The sequence below is a fragment of the Lissotriton vulgaris genome, unplaced genomic scaffold, assembly GCF_964263255.1.
Source record: "Lissotriton vulgaris unplaced genomic scaffold, aLisVul1.2 SCAFFOLD_784, whole genome shotgun sequence".
NCBI lineage: Eukaryota > Metazoa > Chordata > Amphibia > Caudata > Salamandridae > Lissotriton > Lissotriton vulgaris.
The window spans coordinates 197,859-224,194 of record NW_028244872.1 but is presented as its reverse complement, the minus strand read 5'-3'; the positions used below and the strand labels follow the sequence as shown (position 1 = coordinate 224,194).

At 48.3% G+C, this 26,336-nt stretch overlaps 1 protein-coding gene across 1 annotated transcript in view; it reads right to left on the bottom strand.

Annotated features, from left to right (window-relative positions):
• The window catches only part of LOC147666698 (uncharacterized), a 271,906-nt gene that overhangs the window by 54,636 nt on the left and 190,934 nt on the right, over window positions 1-26,336 (bottom strand). The window contains exons 7-8 of the mRNA XM_086948957.1: window positions 19,784-19,891; window positions 13,324-13,359 (exon numbers count right to left, since the gene is read on the bottom strand). Coding sequence (XP_086805083.1) covers window positions 13,324-13,359; window positions 19,784-19,891 — 144 coding nt within the window. The remainder of the gene's footprint in view (window positions 1-13,323; window positions 13,360-19,783; window positions 19,892-26,336) is intronic.

Here is a 26,336-nt window from a genome sequence, read left to right as displayed (position 1 = left end):
CATGGTGCAAGGGTGCCTGAATTGGTGCCAGGCACATGGTGCAAGGGGGCCTGCATTGGTGCTAGGCACATGGTGCAAGGGGGCCTGCATTGGTGCCAGGCACATGGTGCAAGGGTGCCTGCATTGGTGCTAGGCACATGGTGCAAGGGTGCCTGCATTGGTGGTAGGCACATGGTGCAAGGGTGCCTGAATTGGTGCCAGGCACATGGTGCAAGGGGGCCTGCATTGGTGCTAGGCACATGGGGCAAGGGTGCCTGAATTGGTGCCAGGCACATGGTGCAAGGGGGCCTGCATTGGTGCTAGGCACATGGGGCAAGGGTGCCTGAATTGGTGCCAGGCACATGGTGCAAGGGTGCCTGAATTGGTGCCAGGCACATGGTGCAAGGGTGCCTGAATTGGTGCCAGGCACATGGTGCAAGGGTGCCTGCGTTGGTGCTAGGCACATGGTGCAAAGGTGCCTGCGTTGGTGCTAGGCACATGGTGCAAAGGTGCCTGCGTTGGTGCCAGGCACATGGTGCAAAGGTGCCTGCGTTGGTGCCAGGCACATGGTGCAAGGGTGCCTGCGTTGGTGCCAGGCACATGGTGCAAGGGTGCCTGCGTTGGTGCCAGGCACATGGTGCAAGGGTGCCTGCGTTGGTGCTAGGCACATGGTGCAAGGGTGCCTGCGTTGGTGCTAGGCACATGGTGCAAGGGTGCCTGCGTTGGTGCTAGGCACATGGTGCAAGGGTGCCTGCGTTGGTGCTAGGCACATGGTGCAATGGTGCCTACGTTGGTGCTAGGCACATGGTGCAAGGGTGCCTGAATTGGTGCCAGGCACATGGTGCAAGGGTGCCTGCGTTGGTGCTAGGCACATGGTGCAAAGGTGCCTGCGTTGGTGCTAGGCACATGGTGCAAAGGTGCCTGCGTTGGTGCTAGGCACATGGTGCAAAGGTGCCTGCGTTGGTGCCAGGCACATGGTGCAAGGGTGCCTGCGTTGGTGCTAGGCACATGGTGCAAGGGTGCCTGAATTGGCGCCAGGCACATGGTGCAAGGGGGCCTGCATTGGTGCCAGGCACATGGGGCAAGGGTGCCTGCATTGGTGCCAGGCACATGGGGCAAGGGTGCCTGTGTTGGTGCTAGGCATATGGTGCAAAGGTGCCTGCATTGGTGCTAGGCACATGGTGCAATGGTGCCTACGTTGGTGCTAGGCACATGGTGCAAGGGTGCCTGAATTGGTGCCAGGCACATGGTGCAAAGGTGCCTGCGTTGGTGCCAGGCACATGGTGCAAGGGTGCCTGCGTTGGTGCTAGGCACATGGTGCAAAGGTGCCTGCGTTGGTGCTAGGCACATGGTGCAAAGGTGCCTGCGTTGGTGCTAGGCACATGGTGCAATGGTGCCTACGTTGGTGCTAGGCACATGGTGCAAGGGTGCCTGAATTGGTGCCAGGCACATGGTGCAAGGGTGCCTGCGTTGGTGCTAGGCACATGGTGCAATGGTGCCTACTTTGGTGCTAGGCACATGGTGCAAGGGTGCCTGTGTTGGTGCTAGGCACATGGTGCAATGGTGCCTGCGTTGGTGCTAGGCACATGGTGCAATGGTGCCTACTTTGGTGCTAGGCACATGGTGCAAGGGTGCCTGCATTGGTGCTAGGCACATGGTGCAAGGGTGCCTGAATTGATGCCAGGCACATGGTGCAAGGGTGCCTGCGTTGCTGCTATGCACATGGTGCAAAGGTGCCTGTGTTGGTGCTAGGCACATGGTGCAATGGTGCCTACATTGGTGCTAGGCACATGGTGCAAGGGTGCCTGAATTGGTGCCAGGCACATGGTGCAAGGGTGCCTGCGTTGGTGCTAGGCACATGGTGCAAAGGTGCCTGCGTTGGTGCTAGGCACATGGTGCAAAGGTGCCTGCGTTGGTGCCAGGCACATGGTGCAAGGGTGCCTGCGTTGGTGCTAGGCACATGGTGTAAGGGTGCCTGAATTGGCGCCAGGCACATGGTGCAAGGGGGCCTGCATTGGTGCTAGGCACATGGGGCAAGGGTGCCTGCATTGGTGCCAGGCACATGGTGCAAGGGTGCCTGTGTTGGTGCTAGGCATATGGTGCAAAGGTGCCTGCATTGGTGCTAGGCACATGGTGCAATGGTGCCTACGTTGGTGCTAGGCACATGGTGCAAGGGTGCCTGAATTGGTGCCAGGCACATGGTGCAAAGGTGCCTGCGTTGGTGCCAGGCACATGGTGCAAGGGTGCCTGCGTTGGTGCTAGGCACATGGTGCAATGGTGCCTGCGTTGGTGCTAGGCACATGGTGCAAGGGTGCCTGCATTGGTGCTAGGCACATGGTGCAAGGGTGCCTGAATTGGTGCCAGGCACATGGTGCAAGGGTGCCTGCGTTGCTGCTATGCACATGGCGCAAAGGTGCCTGTGTTGGTGCTAGGCACATGGTGCAATGGTGCCTACGTTGGTGCTAGGCACATGGTGCAAGGGTGCCTGAATTGGTGCCAGGCACATGGTGCAAGGGTGCCTGCGTTGGTGCTAGGCACATGGTGCAAAGGTGCCTGCGTTGGTGCTAGGCACATGGTGCAAAGGTGCCTGCGTTGGTGCCAGGCACATGGTGCAAGGGTGCCTGCGTTGGTGCTAGGCACATGGTGCAAGGGTGCCTGAATTGGTGCCAGGCACATGGTGCAAGGGGGCCTGCATTGGTGCTAGGCACATGGGGCAAGGGTGCCTGCATTGGTGCCAGGCACATGGTGCAAGGGTGCCTGTGTTGGTGCTAGGCATATGGTGCAAAGGTGCCTGCATTGGTGCTAGGCACATGGTGCAATGGTGCCTACGTTGGTGCTAGGCACATGGTGCAAGGGTGCCTGAATTGGTGCCAGGCACATGGTGCAAAGGTGCCTGCGTTGGTGCCAGGCACATGGTGCAAGGGTGCCTGCGTTGGTGCTAGGCACATGGTGCAAAGGTGCCTGCGTTGGTGCTAGGCACATGGTGCAAAGGTGCCTGCAATGGTGCTAGGCACATGGTGCAAAGGTGCCTGCGTTGGTGCTAGGCACATGGTGCAAAGGTGCCTGCATTGGTGCTAGGCACATGGTGCAATGGTGCCTACGTTGGTGCTAGGCACATGGTACAAGGGTGCCTGAATTGGTGCCAGGCACATGGTGCAAAGGTGCCTGCGTTGGTGCCAGGCACATGGTGCAAGGGTGCCTGCGTTGGTGCTAGGCACATGGTGCAAGGGGGCCTGCATTGGTGCCAGGCACATGGTGCAAGGGTGCCTGCATTGGTGCTAGGCACATGGTGCAAGGGTGCCTGCGTTGGTGCTAGGCACATGGTGCAAGGGTGCCTGCGTTGGTGCTAGGCACATGGTGCAAAGGTGCCTGCATTGGTGCTAGGCACATGGTGCAATGGTGCCTACGTTGGTGCTAGGCACATGGTGCAAGGGTGCCTGAATTGGTGCCAGGCACATGGTGCAAAGGTGCCTGCGTTGGTGCCAGGCGCATGGTGCAAGGGTGCCTGTGTTGGTGCTAGGCACATGGTGCAAAGGTGCCTGCGTTGGTGCTAGGCACATGGTGCAAAGGTGCCTGCGTTGGTGCCAGGCACATGGTGCAAGGGTGCCTGCGTTGGTGCTAGGCACATGGTGCAAGGGTGCCTGAATTGGCGCCAGGCACATGGTGCAAGGGGGCCTGCATTGGTGCTAGGCACATGGGGCAAGGGTGCCTGCATTGGTGCCAGGCACATGGTGCAAGGGTGCCTGTGTTGGTGCTAGGTATATGGTGCAAAGGTGCCTGCATTGGTGCTAGGCACATGGTGCAATGGTGCCTACGTTGGTGCTAGGCACATGGTGCAAGGGTGCCTGAATTGGTGCCAGGCACATGGTGCAAATGTGCCTGCGTTGGTGCCAGGCACATGGTGCAAGGGTGCCTGCGTTGGTGCTAGGCACATGGTGCAAAGGTGCCTGCGTTGGTGCTAGGCACATGGTGCAAAGGTGCCTGCGTTGGTGCTAGGCACATGGTGCAATGGTGCCTACGTTGGTGCTAGGCACATGGTGCAAGGGTGCCTGAATTGGTGCCAGGCACATGGTGCAAGGGTGCCTGCGTTGGTGCTAGGCACATGGTGCAATGATGCCTACTTTGGTGCTAGGCACATGGTGCAAGGGTGCCTGTGCTGGTGCTAGGCACATGGTGCAATGGTGCCTGCGTTGGTGCTAGGCACATGGTGCAATGGTGCCTACTTTGGTGCTAGGCACATGGTGCAAGGGTGCCTGCATTGGTGCTAGGCACATGGTGCAAGGGTGCCTGAATTGGTTCCAGGCACATGGTGCAAGGGTGCCTGCGTTGCTGCTATGCACATGGTGCAAAGGTGCCTGTGTTGGTGCTAGGCACATGGTGCAATGGTGCCTACATTGGTGCTAGGCACATGGTGCAAAGGTGCCAGCGTTGGTGCTAGGCACATGGTGCAATGGTGCCTACGTTGGTGATAGGCACATGGTGCAAGGGTGCCTGCATTGGTGCTAGGCACATGGTGCAAGGGTGCCTGCGTTGGTGCTAGGTACCAATTTGTGGACAGGCACAAAGGAAAGGAATGCACTGTATTTCATTAATACAGTGCATTCCTGCCCTTTCCTTTTGACACAGGGCAGTGCAGCTAGAAGTCTTGCGGCGCTGCCCTGTGCCACAAAATTGTAAACGAGGCCCTTAGCTTGTAGCGATGCCAGACTATTTCACTCAAGGTAGACCCTCCCCATGCAACCCAGAGTATGGGGGAGATAAGCAGTGAAGGAAAAGTGTGTCATATGGTGCAGACAGAAGTGCTCCGTACAAAACAAAAAGCTGATTTGCTTGAAAGCTAGTTTGGAAGTGTAACTATAGAAGAGCGGCGGGGTGCACGATCTAGCACCCCCCCACCTCCCCCCTAAAGAAAGGGTGGTTCAGTTCTAGGGTCAAGGTATTGGGCTGGGGCTCAGTGATTCAGAGTCGACGTTGAACTCTGGCTTCTAGGATGAATTTCCCGCACCTCTATAAATGTCTTACATTGGTTTGGGTTAAGCATACGATATGGCAGCCAGGCAAGTGCAAGTCGCCTGAGTAAAGTCGATTGGCTTCAACAAGGACCTCCTGGTGTCATGGAGTGTGGGACGACAACACAGAAGTTGTAACCAAGATTCACACTTAAAACTGCATCACCTGCACGCCCCTTCCTTTCCCAGCTGGGCCCATGCCGGGTTGAAACCGCCCACTGGTAAACCAAGCAGACGCTATCTCTTCACGTCCACGTATTGATGGCCTCCGATATATATGGTTGTGGCTTCCCTACCAAATATTTAATTGAAAATGAGCCTAGAGGCAGTAATTGTATATGCTTTCCATAAAGCACAGTCTTAAAGATTCTTAAAGACCCGTACTTTTGGAGTCAATTCCTCTACTACATGGAGCGAGTGGACCAAAGGGATCCCTTGTGCCCATGACTTTTTAAGGAATGTGGTCAACGGGTTGTATTGACACTTTGAAAAATAAAAAATAAAAATAAAACTTTCTGCACTCACAGCCACATCACAAGCCTGGATGTGGTTTCCTGTGTGACTTGGGAGCCAGCGCTAAAACGGCAATCTCCTAGTTTGTAATGGACGTATCCTTTCCAACACATCGGGTCACGCGGTCTTCAGCTCGATCCTACTTCCCATGCTCTGCAAACCAGGAATCAACGATGGGGGCAGGCTCGATTACCTATCTTCCATATGTTCCATTCAGGAGGAGAAGAATAAGACATTTCTTTTAAAATCAGGAAAACCAGGCCCCTAGGGGTAATTATTAGTTGGAAATCTTGCAAGCCATCCAGACTACTGCAAGGATTGGAGCTCTAAAGGTACAAGCCGCCTGTAATACAGGCCCAATTTAAATCAGCAACCTGATTTTTGCGGATCTTTTCTAGTTCATGCCAAAGAGGTCACTCAATGGGAAAGACTAGTGAATACAAGAATACATTAATTTCCATTATAGCTCAAACATTACATGAAACCACCTCTAGTTGCCTGAAATCTTTGGCATAAGGAGAAAAGTGATTTGCTCTGGACAACACGACCTAATGAAGTGGAGAAGTCTTTTGGGTGCAATGTCAGAAGTTTTACCACTAGACCCCATATTCTTCTTTTACTGAGGGGAAGTGGCAGCTATCAAAGTAGGATTGAGAATACAGGGGGCGTGGCTAACCGAGCAGCGAGATGGCCGCTCTTTGAGCGAGCTCCGCCGGCTGCACACTAATAAATCCTTGAGTATCCTTCACAGCGCTACCGAAGGGCCCGGCTTCTGGTTGTAATTGATGCGGCAGCCCTGGGGCACGATCGCGGTGGGCTGCGCGACGAGATCTGGCGGCCGCGGGTGGCGCCGGCCCGCACACTAGAGCCCGCCTGCTGCTGTGGAGCCCGAGGCGGCGGTGACACCTGGCCGGACCCCGCGAATTGCTGGGCCAAGGAAGATCGGCGGAGAGGGGACTACTCTGGCGCCCTCGGCAAGGGGCCGGGAGCTGCCGGCGGCCGCTACGCGGAAGCACTTGTGGACGGCGAAAGGGAGCGGAGCGGCCATAGGACAGAGGTAACGGCTCGGGGGAAGGTCGGGGCTGCGGCAGAAGCGCGCCGCCGCCATTTCGCGGTGCGGCCGGGTCGATAGAGGAGAAGCTGCAGACCCGTGGCGCACTAAAGCCTACACTGCGAGTGCCCCTTGCTTGGCATGCCCCTGAGCCCCTGCAGATCGCCGTTTGGCGAGAAGGTGTCGGTCTTGCCCTGATGGTAGGAGCTCCGCTCCCGGGCACAGAAACGTACTAAAAAACTCAGCCTGATCCTGCCAGAGCCATTCCGCGCTCTGTCCTCCACTCGGAGATCGTGGGGGGAACTTGGAAGGGTCACCGAAGGGCACTAGGCAGCACACTGGGGTTGGGGGCTGCTAACCCCCCCAGTTCTCTCTTGCGACGACTCGAGCTGTGCCTGCCAGTCCTACAGGGTGGCCTGCGCGGCGCACCGGTGAGTGCTTCACACCACAGCCTGCACACCACGTCCCACGCGTGTCCGAGATGGGGGGCACGAAGGATGCGAAACAGCCCAAACTGACATTTGACCAAAAGCAGAAGGCCAAGCAACAAACAGCAGACACGGGAGCCGCGTCGTCTCCTCCCAAGAGCCCTGCAGCTGAGATTGATTTCGGGGCTCTGATGCTGGAGGTGTCAGATCTAGCTTGAAGAGTATCGACGCTAAGCTGGATGCAATGGCCACACAGCTAGAGGCGGTCAAGTCCAAAGTGGACGTACACGAAACGAGGCTAGACTGCCTAGAAAACAGACATACCGAATGTGCCGAGTTTCAGCAGCAGGCGAAAAAACACATAACCAACATTGAGCGCGAACTGGAGTCCATGCGAGCCAAGGCGGACGACTTAGAAGCGCGCTCCAGGAGGTCCAACGTCAGAATTACGGGCATTCCGGAGACGGACAACACCGGAAAGATGGAGGTCTTTGTGACTGATCTTCTACATGAGCTGTTTGACCCGGACCTGTCCCAGGTATTCACGGTGGAGAGGGCGCACAGGACACTGGGCAAGAAACCGCCACCAGGCGCCACTCCTCGCCCTATATTGGCCAAGCTGCTCAATTTTCAGGACAGGGACCGCATCCTACAGATGGCCCGTGAAAAAGGCAAGATCATCCATAAAGGGAATCATATCTCGTTTTACCCTGATTTCACCCCCCTCGTCCAGGCTGCCAGAAAAGAGTTCATACCTGCGAAGAAACTCCTGATGCAGGCCGGAGTCCAATACTCCTTGTTATACCCAGCCAAATTGAAAATCTTCCATGAACGGACTGCTCACTTCTTCACTGACGCGAAGTCAGCCTTGAAGTTTGCTAAACATATCAGTGGCCCCGGTGCCAGACGCAAATCGCCGAGGTTGGAGGAGGACGCGGCCCGCACGAGCGACAATGATTGAGGGACTGAGGGTAATGGGGTCTGTGCTGCCCCTTTCAACTAAAGCTGACATTTGCTGGATTGTTTGGTTCCCTCTAGACGTGGACTGGAGGACACTGCTGGATTTGTTGGAGCTGGCCTACTCATGCTGGGGGGGTCTTGGTTGTTGACTGTGTCACAGGTCTGAGGCGTATTGGACCGAAAACCACTCCAGTACTGCTTGGTCCATGCTGCTGGGCACCCCTCAGGTGTCGCGGATATCCTTCAGTGTGCAGCCACCCTGTGTATTCAGGGGTGTCAGCTAGGAGCACCTCGCCCCATGGGGTATCTCCCGTTGTTTTTGTTCTCAGTTGACTCAAGTGCGATTCAGAGCACGAATGGGATTCTAGCGCAACCTGATTGGGGGGTTGGCGTGGGTGGGGGTTGGGGGGGGATGTTGAGTGTTTGGTTACCGGTGCTGATGGAGCGCGTTGCAATCTATCTTCTCACGACTGTACTGCGCGGGGGTGTGCGGCGATCTGGGCCTGTTTGTGTGTGTGATGGGGGGGGGCGGGGCGGCGGCCTGGTCACCCTGGATGCGCCACAGGCATGGGGGGAGTTAAACTGTGGACTTGGAACATTCGTGGCCTGGGGGACTATAAAAAAGCCAGATTGATGCATAATATGTTGACCAGACACAATGTGGACATTTGTTTGTTGCAAGAATCTCACATCAACTCGACCCCATCGCCCAGGCTGAAACATCACAGGTGGTCGCATGTATATTCAGCTATATACTCTAACTATGCCCGGGGGGTGGCTATCCTCATTCGGAAAGGGTTGGATTGGAGAGAACATAATTGTGTACTGGATAAAGAGGGTCGTTATGTACTGGTGCATGGCTCATTGCAGGGTAGGCCGCTGGTTCTGGCCGCTATATATGGCCCAAATGTGGACGATCCTGATTTTTTTCGCAATGTTTGGGCGCAAATTGTGTTGCTTGATTGTAACCTGATAGTGGTGGGGGGGGATTTCAATGTAGTGTTGGACGATGATTGGGACAGAAGGGGTGCTAGTAGACCTACGCATGCGAAAGCTAGGCAGGCGTTGCTAGATGTGATGGAAGAGGGGAGACTGACTGATGTGTGGAGACTTCGTCACCCTGGGGAGAGAACGGGGTCCTGTATCACGTATCATCATGACGCTTGGTCCCGCCTGGACTTTTGGCTGCTGTCTCCTGAGGTGGCTACATGGGTGGGGGAGGTGGATATTCAGGCTAGGTCGCTTTCGGACCACGCCCCCTGCATGTTAGAGCTGCGGATACCCAACGTAGCTCCTAGGGCTTTTTCATGGCGGCTGCCACCCCACGCCCTTACAGATCAGGTGTTCACTGAAGAAATCAGGGATGACATTGTCAAGTACTTTGCAGAAAACGAGGGTTCGGCCTCCTCTGAGGCCGTGGTGTGGGACGCTTTTAAAGCGGTAATACGGGGCCAGTGCATAGCTCGGCAGGCAGGGGTGCTACATACCATACGTCAGACACTGGCTCAGTTAGAGCGAGAACTTAAGGATCTGGACCTGGCTTTCTGCCGAGACCCGACGTTGGCTATTGCAGGTAGTCTTAAGGCAAAACTGTTGGACTTCAACGAGGAGGCGCAGAGGGAGGTGAAGTTCTTAGGGAAACAGGCCGAAGCCCGCAGATATGGGGAAGGTGATAGACCGAGCAGGACGCTAGCTAGATTGATTGCTCCCCAGGCTCAGGCACACTATATACACACTATCAATAATAGTGAGGGGACACGGGTCACGGGCCAAGAAGCAGTGCTGAAGGCCTTCGCCGATTTTTATGCTTCACTTTACACGTCCAAACACTCTGCTGCTCCACCTTCCCTGGACGGTTTTCTTGACTCTATAGCCCTTGTCTGGTTCAATGACAACCATAGACAATACATGGACCTGCCTGTCTCGGTCCAAGACATAGCTCAGGTTTTCAAGAGCATGCCAGCTAATAAAGCTCCTGGCCCAGATGGCCTAACCACAATGTTTTACAAGACGTATGCTGAAGAACTGGCCCCGAAACTGCACTCAGTATTCGTTGAGGCGCTAGAGCTGAATTCCCTCCCAGACTCCATGCACGAGGCACTCATTGTCACCTTATTAAAACCCGACAAAGACGAATTATACCTGGACTCCTATCGTCCCCTTTCTCTCATAAATGTGGACGCTAACATTTTTGCCAAGATCATTGCAGATAAATTACAGCCGATGCTGCCAATCATCGCTCTCCCGGACCAATCAGGGTTCATCCCTGGCCGTGCCACCTCGCACAACCTCAGAACACTTTTCTCCATCCTACATTATCTCCACCCCTCCGTCCAGGCCGCAGTCGTGTTCCTAGACGCGACTAAGGCGTTCGATTCGTTAGAGTGGCCGTACCTGTTTCGTGTCCTGGGCAGGATGGGCTTCAGTCGTAACTTTATTACTCTCATCAAATTGCTATATGATAAACCTCGAGCTCGGGTACGAGTGAATGGCCTGGTGTCCGAGCCCTTTCCCATCTCCAGGGGGACTAGACAGGGGTGCCCACTGTCGCCCCTCCTCTTTGCTATTGCGATGGAGCCACTGGCGGCCAGGATACGCCAACACCACACGGCGAGAGGGATAGGCTTCAGCTCTCGTAGTCTGCTGATCTCTCTTTATGCAGACAACGTCACTCTGTATGTTAACAACCCCGCAGAGAATTTGAATCCACTGCTCCGGGAATTTGTACGTTTCGAGGGTCTGGCGGGCGTGTCTATAAATTGGTCCAAGTCGGTTGCATTCCCTCTAACTGACGAGACAGTTCAACCTCCTTCGGACTACCCCCTGCGTTGGGAGACTGACGCGGTCAAATACTTAGGTATCTGGATTAGTCGTGACACGCAGGAACTATGGTCTCTCAACTTCGGCAGAGCGGTCGACTGGCTGGAGCGGAGGGTGGAGGTCTGGAACAAACTTCCCCTGTCCCTGGTTGCGAGGGTTGCACTGGCGAAAATGGTAGTTCTCCCGAAATTCTTATATCTGTTCGTTAATCTTCCGTTGCCCATGACTGCATGCTTCCATGCACGAGTCCGCTCCTTACTTTTATCTCTGGTGTGGGCTGGGAGGCAGGCGAGGACCTCTTGGGCTCTGCTTACGACAAGGGGGCCTCGGGCGCCTGACCTAAAGCTATACTCGCTGTGCGCTCAGGCTCAATTCTTGCATTTCTGGGTGTTCCCCACCCCCTACCAGCCACATGTGGCGGTGGAATTGGCCGCGGTTGCCCCGTTGCCACTTCGGGTGGCGTTGTATGGTAAGGTTTCTCGCCCCTCGAAGGAGGTAGACACCGTTGAGATGATCCGCTGGTCCTGGAAGGAGTTACGTCAGAGGGCGGGCCTTCCCTTGCTCTACGCGCCGGCTATTCCACTGCGGAGCAATCCGATGCTGCCCTGCCTTTGCGCTAGGGGAGATACCATCACGCTCCAGGGGAGACGGGTGACCACTTTCGCAGACATCTACCCTGATGGGACGTTTGGAGCATTGGGTGTCCGTGAGGACGGCCAGCCTACCTCGTTCTCGGACGCGCTTCTGTATCACTCTCTCCGGGAGTCCTGCAAGAAGATGTGGCCTCAATTCCCCGAGGAACCTCCACAACTGGATGCCCTTCAGAACTTGCTGTCACGACCCTCCCCCGCGAAACTGGTCTCTAGACTGTACAACTGCATGCAAGAGCAGGCCCCGCTCACCGTGCCTGTGGCCAAACAAGCATGGGCCGCGGACCTGGACGGGACCCTGACAGATGATGTGTGGGAATACTGCTGTAAGCAACTCACGGCGCTGTCACCGAATTATAGGCTACGACTGGTCCATTTTAAATTCCTGCACCGGTACTATCGCACACCAGTGCTGCTACATCGCATGGGAATCCGCACTGACGCCTCATGCTGGAAGTGTGGTGGAGCTGACGCGTCCTTCCTCCATGTGGCGTGGAGCTGCCCAAAGCTAGCTGAGTACTGGTCGAGCATCTTTGAGGCCATCAATCACATATTACACAGGTCAGATGAACCCACTCCGCTTTTAGGGCTCCTGGGATACGTTAAAGACACCAAACCCGTTGACAGGAAACTGCACGCGATGCTGCTGCTTTACGCTAAACGCCAGGTGGCGATACACTGGGGCCGTGGTGCCTTGCCTACGTTCGCCGCATGGGTTCGAGACGTTACATATGGTCAGACACAACTCACACACTACTGGGAGACGATGCCCACCGCATCCAGGCCCAATGACATCTGGGAACCCTTCCTTCAGTGGACTAGAGAGCGGGCGGGTTCGGATGCCTCTGTGGACTCCCCTGGGACGGGTGTTTCGGATGACATGGGGTGAAACCTTTGAGCCCTGTGTGCCTTTTGCTGGGATGGATGGATACATGCTTGGTAGATGTGCCTGAGGGCTGTGGAATGAGTTGCTATTGTTGGATCCCATGCCTGCTGCGTGCCTGTCTGGTTTGACATGATGCCCCCCTTCCCGACCAGGCGCCCCGCTGTTTTGTCCGACCGCGTCCCCCCCCCCCCCCCATCCGCCCCATAGCTGCTGCCTTGCGGTCCTCCTGCAGCCACCAATGCTGCTTGTAATCGTCCCTCTATGACGGACGGGTCCTTGTACGCGTGTCCCTGCGTATGTGATGTCTGTTGTTTTGAAATAGCTCTGCACCGAAGTTTGTTGTTTCTCTCCGATTGTTGCGGGGGGGGTTGGGCGAAAAGGTGGTCGTGGACGATTTAACTATGCATTACCTTTTCCATGAGCTGCGGTCCTAGTACTCGCCGGAGTGACTGGACGAGACCGTGAGCCTGGGATTCGTTTACCAGTCCACGTCACCCAAAAATGTAAGACCATCCACTCTGCACTGGTTATACCTTTGTACTCCTCACCAGGGTTAAGGGTGTGTATCTCCCTGATTGGTAGCATACTGACATTGTTTTATGACTCCTAATATGGTACACCTTATTTGAAAACATTTGTTGACATCGCGGCCTGCCTCCGGGTTGTTGGCGTGACGCAGTGTAACCTTTCCTTGGCACAATAAATGTCTTACACCAAAAAAAAAAAAAAAAAAAAAAAAAAAAAAGTAGGATTGAGAATACAATTCTTCTTCAACTGGCACATGGTGTTAGAGTTATAGGCATCCCACTGTACTTACAAGCATTTTTATATTTCTGAAGATCCCAGTAATTGAATCTCAACCACAGAGAAACAACCTACTGTACTAGGTTCTCACAGGTGCATGCATGTGATTTAATAAGTAGGAACAAATCATCATTTTCAAGCAAGGAAGACAACAATGAAATGAAATACAACATGTACAAAGTAAGAAGTGAATCGTGCAGGAATGTATCTCTTACATACTCACCACTGCAAACATTTCTCAGTTTCTTCCGTCGTCTTACTAGAATGAAACAAAATAGAACAATTACAACCTTCTGAAGTTCTTGCATGTGCGATGGTTCATAAGTATTTCACCCACTCCCTAGTGTGAGATATGTGAAACCTCAGCAACAATGGACTCAAAAATGTGATATCCTTGACTCAGGATGAAGTATACCTTTACAGCACAGCTTATAAGAAATAACAGTGCTTCTGCCTGTCTTCCAAAAACAAGTGAAGTACATCATGAAATAATAAAAGAAGCTGGCGCTGGAGAACACGGAGGACCATGGTAGCTATGTCTGTCCGCTGCCCCCTGACCTGATTAGGGTGAAGGGGCATGTATGAGCTGCCCTGGTCCTCCGAGCTCCCGTCATGCTGCTGGCCACTGTAGACCGTGAAGGCTCGCGGATGGCCTAGCCGTCCATGCTTCGTATTATGCTGCTGGCCACTGTAGACCGTGAAGGCTCGCGGATGGGTGGTGGCACGGAACATATTCATGCTTATTAGAAGTGCCTCTGGAAATCAAGGCAGTGAGATCTACTGTACCCAGTTATCTCAATGCCAATGGGTGCAGTAATTACTAGGTTAGGTATTACTGCATCATTATTCGTTTTCTCTTATGGAATGGGGTATAACCTCAAAAGAAAAGTTACTTACCTTTGATTAAAAATACTTAAAGTGGATAAGCAACTTTAATTTTCCAGACACCCACCAGGCACCAGACTGGATCTAGAAACTGGAAATAATCCTCCTGCGCCAGCATGTAGTGCCATGGCTCTATCCGCACTCAGACACCTCCCAGGATGTGACATCACAGACCCACAAATGGCACCACTTGGAGCATTGACATCTTTTCTGACACTTTTTTCCCACACCCTAGTGGCATATGCGAGAGACTGCAAATGGATGCAGTGTCCAAAAGCGTACTTGATATCATGTTGATATCTGTTGCGAGACTGCTCTTCCGAACAGGGAGGAGGGTGAGTTTGTGAAGAATCTGCAGGTAGAGTATCCCCCAGGGCAATCGTTGAGAGAAGGTAAGCAACTTTTTCTTCTGATGGATACGTCTTCCTGCAGGTTACCCACCAATAGAATCAATACCAAAGTAGTTAACCTGGAGTCAGGTCTGAGGAGTAGTGCAAGCTAAAATATCTTGCTACGTACAAGCCAAAACACACTACATTTGCATACACAGGCAAGGCAGTAGTCAAGCATGGATCCTAACTAGGCCATACCACAGGCCATTAATGCCTAACTCAACAATGCGTCAAGCTAGTCTTAGACTCGAACAACCGGTGTAATGATCTGACAAGCCACCCGGACAAAAGAGGATGAGGAATTTTGTAAGTTGAACGGAATGCAGTGACAAGCTTGGGCAACAGCAGGGTGTTAAAAAGACTGTCATGTACCAGTAAAACCAGCAGGCTCGGGGCAGTAGTTATCTTTAAAGTTGCAGAGCTCCATCTTCAAAACTCCGATATCAAAGAGAAAAAGGTGATCAAACCCTTTTAGGCACAATATCTAATTATACAATACTTTACAGTTATAAGCTTAATGCTTACAAATGTGAGATTCTTCCGCTTAATAAATTGTGTTTTAAAAACGATTTTTTTTATCCTCAGAATTTCTATGGAATTCAACAAAATTAAATATTTAAGACTCCTGTTCACTACTTCTATTAAAGATACTGTCTCAATCAATGCTACTGCCTAGTTTCAACCCTAACTACCCTCGCAACACGTTGGAATCTATTTTCCTTCCATGGTGGGGTAGGCTGGATTCTATTAAGATGGTATTAGTTCCTACAATCCTCTTTTATCTACAGTTCCAATCCAAATCCCCTCTTCCGCATTTAAAAAGATATATTCTATTTTAATGTTTTTTTTATTATGGATTAATAAGTAACTTCAAACATCTCTCAAGAAGCTTCAATATAATAAGCAAACAGGAGGTGTGAACTTCCCAAATGTCCAAGCTTACCAGCAATCTTCTTGTCAGAACACTCAATCCATTATTACAATGGCCATTCTACACATGAACAACCCTTATGGACCTACTTAAAATTAGTGTTCATCCAACTTTTTTTTTTCTCAGAGTTTTTGTCTTTTACACATGGGCCATAATATTTTTTGCAATTCCGATCCTCAAAAATACTTAAACTATTACAGCTCGTCTTTATTTCAAATCTCTCTATTCTAGATCAGTTTCTTCAGTCTTCTAACTGTGACAATGTACATATCAAAATTAATATTAAGCCCATATTTTAGAAATCTTGGCGGGAGAACAGTTTGTTTTGGGTTCATCAATTAATATATAATCATTCCGCCATCACTTTCTCACAGACCCAAAAGTTTCCTAATTCATATAAATTCAAATACCAACTTTAAGTTTAGCAATATCCGAAGCCTATTCTCCCCAATGTACTACTATCGCCTCAATATCCAATCCTTCACCTATACATGCTTTGTTACTATCATCTCCTTCTGCCGCTAAACCATACTCTAAGCTTATTTCCTTATCTCAACCCAGACAAAAGACACCACTGCAGTTACTATGGGAAGTAGACTTACAAACATCTTGTTCAATTCCTTTATGCATTATATATGGCTAACAATCTGCAAAACCTCTCATGCTGCTAATGCTACTCAAACATTGTTTTTCATCTATAATCGATTAATGATTACACCAAATGATCGCCATAAATGTAATATTGACATCATCAACTTTTTGGACTTGTAACCTCTCCAACTCCACTTTAAAACATATGCGCTGTGAGTGCCCACACACATACCAATTCTGGCTTTAAGTCTTCTCACAAAGTAATCATATTTTTCATACAGATATCCATTTTTCTGTATCACGTCTCTTTTTAGGTAGTCTCGCAGATACCTGGAATTATAATATATATATATATAAATATATATATATATATATATATCTATTAATATCTCCTATCAAGCATGGTCATATGGAATTTGCTACAATCAAAGATTGGATGGAAACTGCCACCCTAATTTCCCTAGGAGTTAAAAAAGCTTCTTTGGTCACCGGTAACAACGTTTTTGCACTCCTCCAGTCAATGGTCAGTTTGCATCATCTTACTGAAGACGTTTCAAAACCTCCTTAGCCTTTCCACTTTTATTTTACTAGGTGCATTTGTTCATTGTAATCATACATTTTCACTTACATTTTTGCTCTACCTTTATTTCATTTTTTATTATATTGTTATTCAAGCTGAGAAATGTTTATTCTGTATTTTCCCCTTTTTCCTCCCCTTTCCCGGATTCCTTTCCATAGATTCCATATAAAGTTATATAATTTTGTGGGATATTTTCAGTACATTTTACTATATAACTGTTTGATTAAACTGTAAAAATATATATATATATTTTTTTAAAATTTTTGAAAACCTTTATTGTGCATCCAAGAAGAACAAATACGGGCCCACAACCATTAGGCCGGCCACAGATACTTATGAAGCACTAATGCATGCAATACGGCGACACAGTAATACCCCATCATCATAGATAAGCATTAAAGAGTTACACTGTAATTGCTGTAGTACCGTGTCCCAGAATCAGTGAAGGTTAATTTTAAGGTTTTATGCGACTATTAAATTCAAATCGTACTTTTTCTGAATCGTAAAAAGAAAGAATAAGCAAGGAGGCAGAATCCATGTGGGAGGAGCATGACGTTCGCTACAATTCACCACGCAGGAGATCAACCCAACCATCAAGTCCCACCCAGGCAGCATGGCAGCAAGATGCACATCAAACAAATTATCAATCCTAACGTCCAACCCAGTGTCCGCCGCCACCTATCCCCTAGTAACCTAGACATGAACCCAGACAGAAAAAGGAGAAAAACAACAATAAGAATAAATAAGGCACCATAGAAACTATAACTAGAAACTAACTTCTAACCCCCCACCCTACACGCATGCAGAGGCTACGGCCTGCCCCCCCCCCCCCCCCCAGCCCAATAAACCCGAAATATAGCGAGAAAAGAAAAGAAAGGAAGGAGAAAAAGAAAAAGGTGTAACATCCAGATATAGAGAGTGAGAAAAGGACATCCTAATCTTCAACTCTCAAAAAACAAACAAAGCAGGAGGAGGATCAATTCTAGGCAGTCCCGGTCCCGCAGCCACAAGTACATCCTCCACCCCGAACCCAGAATAGTCAGCAAGCATTGATGCAGATACAGGGGTGAAATGCCAATTTGCGGCGTGCGACTAAACTGAATGCAAAAACAGTCCCAAACCCGGCTCAACCAGCCAAGAAGCCGATGATAAAAAAGGCAGCCTAGCCCTGGCCCGATCTTGGATACATCCCCAAATACGCTCCCCGAGAGAAGCCCGCCCACTGTGAAACAAAGAGACAATATGGCCACAGAAAGAATGAGAGTGACTCAGGAACACAAAATGGCCGTCGAAAGTCACCATAAAATCCATTGACCGTAATAGGGAGGTCCTCCGGGACACTCGGAGAGTGCGAGCTCTTCGATGGCAAAGGTGAAGGACACGAAACAGGAGCCGTCGACAGGGCCAGTGGTGTTATGTACAGGTCCCAAGGCACTCGCGATGATGAAACCAACAATGTAGCAAACTCCGGTGAAAGGGGAAACAAAGTATCCCAGGCGGGGTTGGCAGACGGGCGGTCTCGGGCGCCAGTAGAGTTGGAAGCGGGCACATCTGTCCTGCGGGCAGAAGGAAGCATTGTATCCCCACGAGGTGCAGGCGGAGGCGAGTGAAAGCTTTGCTGGGTCCAAACGTTGCATCCCTGCCGCAGCGCAGACGCCATGTCGTCCAGTTTTCCTCCCAGTACGTGGTAGCCATGGTGCATGTCAGCTCGGAAGTCACGCAGGGCAATCAGGATAGTTCCGAGAGAAAGTGTTGGCTGTAGCCCCTGCTTATCACTTCCCAGGGAAGGCGCTTGTGAGCCGGACCCTAACACAGGCGGGGCGGCACAAACCACTGGCAGGGATGGGCGCTCTCCCCCACAGCACGAAGCGCCAAACAAAGCCATTGTAGCGAAAGTCCGGGGTAATCGCCAGGACAAGTGTGGCACAAGCGAACGCCCAGCCAAGGCTCAATATCACCAAATACAGTGCCAATAAGGCACACGGCACGGCGAGTTACCCTGCAGCAGACCAGTGTAGTGAGACAAGGAATCAGGCTGCCGTTGCCGAGCAAAGATGGCCGAGCGACCCACGTCGCATATCTCCAGCCCCAAACAAAGGATCCGTTCCTGAAGAGCGCCGCATCTCAGCAAGCACCCACATCACACCGCCTGCGACGGGTCTTTACAGGCAACGCAGTCCAGGTATTGCCGCACGAGAACTGCACCAGTGCTCGGGTCTTCAGCACCGAACGGGTAGTCCGGTCGTCAATAGTTCTCCGGGGCACGGCAGAGAGCGACTGTGCAGGCGGGGTCCAGGGCTGCAAACAGTTCCGCAGATATCTCCGGCCGCCGGGCAGGTCGAGAGTCCGGGAAAACACGGCTGTGATCAGCGCCGCGCCACACGCAATCCGCTGCCAAATTCCACCAGGATAGAAGCCAGGATGTCGGTGCGGAGGAGAAAGGCTGGTGGAGCCGGGAGCCTACAGGTCTGCTCCGGTCGCCATCTTGGCTCCTCCCCAACTGTAAAAATATTTAATATTTTGTCTATTTTCAATAAACTTTATTTTATCAACAACAAAAAAAGAATGCTGGGCTAGTAGTTTCAGGAAAATGAGAGACCAAAAAATAGGGGATAAGAAGAACGCACATAAAGTTCAGATTTTATTCATTAAAGCCTCATGTTTTTCTTTCTTTGTGGAAGAATGCCTTTTTGTAATTTTTGTTTTGAATTCACAAATTGTGTTGGTGGATTATAAAATGGAGGAAGAGAGGATGGCAAGGTAGTGGACATGGCAGGTTAGAAGGGATGCAGGGTGGAAGTGGAACAAGGCTCGAGTGAACAGGGCGTGAGAAGGAACAGGGCGAAGAGAGAACGGACAATGGGCTGAGTGTTTGGGGGTGAGTGTGAGGATGCGCTGAGAGCATGGATGGGGGACAGATTCGTTATAGGGCGATAGATGGGCTGGCACAAGAGAGTTGATCAGTGGTGCCAGGGAGAGGCACCATGAAGGTCTAAGAGCAAGTTGGGTTTGGTCAATATCCTTTAGGTCCCAGAATTACTCTATGCACACTGCACACAAATTTCTATAAAAGGTTATACAAACTTGTAGTATTTTGTAGTATGTACTTTGATTTTGCTATTGTCCATGCTCTTATTGTTTAATTTGCACTCATCTGAAAATTATGGCTTCTGAAACATTTAGAAGCGTTACAGTTTTAACCTGAAAAACAAAATCTCTTTTGGCACATGGTCAGCCTGGCTCGCTGCAAGGTCCCACAGAATATGGGAACATTATAAACAAACACCTAAAATTAAAATCCTACCTTCCGCCTTGAAGAATTTCATTCTGTTTATGATGAACAGCCCAATTTCGACAAGCAGACTTAGGGCCAACACAGTGCCAACAGGAGTCAAATCAAGGCTCTTCCTGTCTGTAAATGAAAGTAGAGAGTTAAACAAAGGCAGATCTTGTTAAACTAAGTTAACCAGTATACAACACTTAAGTTAGTTGCACTGGTTTTGGATCATATACAGTGTAGCCATACTCCACTAACTACTATGTTGTGCCCTTCATCAGTGAAGTTACATGTAACACAAAGTAGATGCAGCTTTGGGACCAGAGGACAAGCAGAGGACTGAGTAGGTCATAGACCTGTAGTCGGGCACGCGCACTAACTACAGAGGTTAAGCGGATGGAGGCAATGGCCACAATGCCAGAATCTTCACATTACAATGTGGTGTTTTTTGAAGTACCGCCCGTCTACGACATGAGGTGGCAGAGATCTATCAAATGTCAGCAAAAGAAAACAAAATGAACAAGTGCTGGTTGCTGTAGGAAAGACTTCCTACAGCTTGTTGAGTTCCAACAAGGCAGAGAGCAGAAAGCTGGGCTGTGGTCTAACACAGTGAGAAAGAGCTCAGACATGGTGTGCAGATCAAGAGGTGGCATCCACTTCACTAAGCTAGGTTTGGGGCTTCAGGTTTCAGAGTCACGCTGAGGATACCAGATCCATTTCATGGTGCGGTATGGGTCACCCCACTCATCATTACACATGCACATACTACTACCTCAGCGGAGCACAATCTCTGAATCAAGCAGTAGGTTTGTCACTGTCATGGTTAATAAGAGCAGCCTGTGTGGGGGAAGGGCCGATACCTTCCAAGAAAGTACACAAATCTCAATTAATATTTAATTCCTGAATCTACCTTCTCTCAAGAGCCAGCTAGATTTAAACATCTAGGGGCTGATTACGATGGAGGGCGGATCGCCAGTGCCCGCATGGCGGTGGTGATCCGCCCTACATTTCCCTCCGCCCGCCACCCATTTCCCCCCGCCATATTAGTATGGCGGGGGGACCCCGGTGGATGGAAAGACCGTTCTCCGGTTTTCCGCCGATCGACCGGGAGGAAAAGGGGACAGATATGGTGGCCATCCATATTAGTATGGGTACGGGAAGCAACCTTGAAAGGCATACAGATTTTGATGTCGGGGGGCCCGTTCATTGGGGGGTTAGGGGGTGCATATGGGGGGTACCTATGGTACCCCTCTACATTGTCATGGACAAGGTGGCAGTACTGCGTGGTGCCTGTCACCTTCTGCATGACAATGCACAGAGTGCATTCTCAGCATTGTGGCTGGCTGTGCCACAATGCTGGGAATAGAGGATGCCACCGCCACAGTGGCATCCTAATTGCAGGTGCGGGACTTCCGCACCACTGGCACCCCAGCACTGCTAGGGTGGCGGGCGGACGAAAGTCCGCCCGCCATCCTAATCGGCCCCTTAGTTTTCACCACAACAGATTCGGCAACCTGTCCCTACCTGAATCTGCAACTCTGGATAGCTCTGCCACTTGTTTGGCTCTCTCACACGTAACTACTCTAATTATCAGCCAGCACACCTTCTGTGGCTCTGAGCAGCCCGTGCAAGCTCTCCTTTCTAGTTCAGCCTTTTGGCTTGAAACACTTTACTCAGAAGGGAGTTTATTGGACCCACTGACTTACATCTGGCAAATAATTACTCCAAGTCTAACATTGCTTCGAATTAACTCACTGGTGACCCAGGCTTCCTTCTGTACCACATGTGCAGAACAAAGAAACCAATTAAAACTGATAGAAGTACATAAATAAAGTGTACAAAAGCACTCCACATGTGGTGCATGTCCTGGAAGCGAGAGTAAAATTGTGCAGCCACTCCGGCTACTCAGAAGAGCCGGCGATACACCACACCACAAATTCGCAGTGGTCAGAAGGTGCTTCAGATCATCCACCTCTTCCCAGAGACACCCTATCCTACTCATGCTGTCAGCATGTATTGTCAGTTCAGTAACTGCTATATATTAGGCAGGGACCGACAAGGATGACAAACTAGATAGGAGGGGGGATGCTGTCTGGAACAGTGCAGTTTAAACCACAGTTACAAAGAAACTCCAGGTCTTTGCCAGAGGAGAAGGAGAAGAGTGCTTCGACCTTCTGCCACCACCAACCATCAATGCTACTGTACCAATACTTGGGATTCTCCATTGCTTCAAGGTCAAATTGACCAATTTAAAATCTACTAGTGCTGCGATGTTGTATGACGCAATGGTCTAACCTGACATGTAAGACGGGTCGACAACAAAATCTTCATGGTGCACACAGGTTTGAAGAGCATCAAAAGAACATCTAAAGCTAGAGTTGTCGTTGAAGATCTGATCCTCTGCCCTGTTACGTCTAAGTGGCTGGGACACCATGAGTAACTAATCACTATAGCTACTGGCAGACAATGACAATAAATTAACTGGTTAGACAATCTGCTCATGTTCCATAACACAGTCAACAATGCAGAGAAGTCTCCACATGTGAAAAAGGATAACAAGAAGGAGATGGAAGACCTTAAAGGAGACAGGGGTGTTATGCGTATTTGTAAAGTGCACCATCACCCACAAAGGTATCCCTGACTTCGTCTCGGGTTGGGATGGTTACTCGAAGAGTCAAGTAGGGTTCGATAACTGAATGCAAGCCCAGCCTAACTATTATCTGAACGTAAAATTAATCAGAGTTTGGCGGTGCTGTAACAGTACACAGAGCACAGAATGAGCGGTGAGAGGTGACTGAGTGATGATAGACGCCATAGATTCAAGCGCCAAAGGGAGAGCCTCTCATGCGCATCAGTTTGGAGCAAGCACAGAGAGAAGGGGCTACAAGAGCTGTGTGTGGTGGTTTGTTCTGAAAAGTCTCTTGGGTTTTTCGTGTCTCTTATTTTTCATGAGATTTATTGTTATTGGTTCCAGGAGAAAACCTTGAAGTTATCATGCTTCAGTTATAGTTAGTTGTGCTAAGTATAACTCGCGCGCCCGCAATCCACTGCTGATGATGTCACATATTACATCATTCATGACATGGTCAGTGACATCACTGATGACATCTCAAATTACATCACTGATGACATCACTGATGACATCATCCAGTAAATGTGCTTTGGTTTGTTATTTATATAATTATTATATATATAGGAATCTGCATGTAAGACTGAGTGGATGTAGAAGTGTCTGGATGGAGGATTTACTACTACTGGGATTGACTGTGTAAGTGAGTAATTTAATGTGTCTCACTAAATATATTGGAAAGTGATTTAACTGTGTGAATATTTGTTTCACTCTGTGTCTTGTTGTGTAAACTACTGCATAAGTTGATTACTGGGTATGTGAAACTCTATGTTAGTTTTTAATTAGTTAAGAGAGTATTTGTATGAGAGAGTATATGTGTGTGTAGTTGAAAGGAAGGTGTGACTGTCTAAACATCTGTAAATAGTTCATTAAGTTCATATATGATGTTAAGACTGTATGTGATAACAGTTGTTTTGGGTAAGTGAATCTCTTTATCGGTGTGTTGATGAGTAAATGCACTTCTCAATGATATATGTCTAACAAACTAGAAATATAAAAGGCAATCTATGTGACAGTTGTATATAAATAAGTATACATAAGACTCAGTGATTGTATGAGTGACTGTATTGAAAACTGTATACTTGTAATAGTGATTTTATAACACCCTAAGTATGAGTTACTATCTATATAAATAAATAAAGTGGCGTTTGTATAAGTGTGTAGCTTAGTAAATGTAAGTATGATCAATTGTCTGCATAAGTGGGTAGGATGACTGCATAAATGAATAGTGTGTGTGCTGGTGTGTAATATTGATGTGGTTGTATACATATATTTAATAGTTTTCTATTGATCTTTGTTAGCATGTATAAGTGAATCTATAGGCAAGTGTTTAGATGTGTGTGTAAATCTAGGAATCACTGAGTTGGTTTTTAGAAAGATGTATTGGTGTATCAATGCATTCAAATATGGCACTCTGTATTTTACAGTAAGTGATCAAAGGTTATACTAGTGTATAATGAGGTGTATCTGATTGTCACATGCATGATGACATCAGTGATGTAATCAGTGATGTCATTTGAGATGTCATCAGTGATGTCACTGAACATGTCATGAATGATGTAATATGTGACATCATCAGCAGTAGATTGTGGGCGTGCGAGTTATACTTAGTACAACTAACTATAACGGAGGAATTTCAATGGTTTTGTACGAGTGAAATGTCCAGATAACTATAACACCTCTAAAACCTATGTTTCTTTCAGTGAATTTCTAAGGTTTTTAGGTTTTTGTAAATGATAATTTGTAACTATAACCTGCCTTAAACCTATGGTTTTTTCAGTGAATTTCAAAGTTTTTTAAATGATAACTCCTAACTATAACCTGCCTTAAACCTATGGTTTTTTCAGTGAATTTCAAAGGTTTTTTAAATGCTAATTTCTAACTTTAACGTAACTAAAACCTATGGTTTTTTCAGTGAATTTTAAAGGTTTTTAAATGCTAATTTCTAACTTTAACGTAACTAAAACCTATGTTTTTTCCAGTGAATTTCAAAGTTTCTTTAAATGTCAATATCTAACTACAATATCCCTATAACCTATAGTGTTTGTTAAATAAAATTTTAAAACAGGTGTATACTTTTTACAGTAAAAACAAACTTAACAGTATTGCTTTACATCTTATAATTATACCTCATAGTTTTATGGTATTTCTTTTTTGGACATTTCCATCTATATTTATCCATATTTTTTGAAAAATAATTGTATGTGTATTTACCCATATATATTATGGATTTTGTAAAAAAATGAATCTGAAATTAGTATATTTCCATATTTATTTTACTGATAAATATGCACTCGTGGCTGAAAGACTGACCGTTTTCACTTCACTCATGTAAACACTCTTAGATGATAAACTATACACAACCCTCATATTAAAATGTGCAACTTTTATTATATGAGGATATATATTGCTCTTTAAGGCTCTTTTCTAAAAGTCTTTTATTGTTTTTACCCTTTTACTTTTATATCGACAGACCTATTGGCCTACTACTCATCATTGACAGCATTTACAAACGCACAAAAAATAACCCAATTTCCGTATTCATCCACACTTTAAAATAAATACAGAAAGGGAAAATAAATACTTTTCTGTCTGTATTTATCTGTAAAAATCAGTAAAAACATAAATCAAGGAGCCCTACTTATAATTTAAGAATATTTTCAACTTAATTAGCAGTAATTAATATATAAGTGTGGTAAAAGTATGACGCAGCACCTATAATACCCGACTTTCAAGAACAGCGTTCACAGTTGGATTTCAAAGTCCATTAGCATCTTAGCCCACCCACTATCTCACTGTAGGTAACACCTTGCTTAATTTTCCCAACGCCCCAAGTGCCACCACACCTTTCCGGGGAAAGCTTTACGCTTTACAAATGCTGGCATTGTTTTAATTAAGAAGCATAGTGATAACAAATTTTAATAATTTTTTTAGCTTCTATTGTAAATTATATATTTTTTTATGTCTTCTATTTAGATGTTTTTAATCATGAGAATGCAAAGGACACAGTTTACCGGGTAACACTTTTTAAACTCTCCAACGTATGTAGATAATAATGACCTTTTAAGTGTTACTATGGAAATCGAAACCTTTACAGCTTCGCAGTTTGTAACTTTTCCCAACACGTGCAGAAGTAAAACAGTTAAAACGTGAGCATGTGTAAACCGTGACATCTACATAGGTGGAGCCAAATCTTCCTTTCATAGACTACTAAACAACCAAAAGCTATATAAACCACACCTATTGTGCGATTAGTTTTGTTTTCGCAATTTATTTCTGCGTCGCCAATCTGTTATGCAGGTTCCCTTTTCTAGCATCGGATTCTTGTTTTGCGTCAACAAACATGTTCCGGAGTTGTAAGTTGTTTCAATATGACATAGGAATAGTAGATAGTTATAATTTGTGGCTATTTGTCAATATATAAAATCTTGAAAAAAGTGTTACTGCTTGTTTTTCCCTTTTTCTCTGTAACGTTAGCAGCTTGTTTTCAGAAACAGATAGATTAAAACAAACGTTGCTCCTTTTCTGGCTCCTTTCAGCGCATATATTGTGACTTTCTATATTAGAATATTGACACTGTACTTTGCTTGAGAGGTGTTGGTGACCCGTCGGCGCAAACCCTAAACATTTACAATCAACGTCACCACCTTCCAGTTGTTACTGTGTTTTCCCCTAGGGATGATATACTGTTAATATGTATATTATAATATTAACAGTTATGCTGATCTCAGTGGAGTTCATGACCCATCGGCACAAAGAGCAAAGATATATAAGCAACGTCACCGGCTTCTGGTTTTTAGTCTGTTCCCCCTTTTGATCATATACTGTGAATATATATATATTTTAATTTTCACAGTCTTGATCTCAGAGGAGATTATGACCCTTCTCCACGAAGATCGAACTTTGTGACCTTCCGGAGAAAAGAAGCTCAGAAAATAATTACAGCTCAAA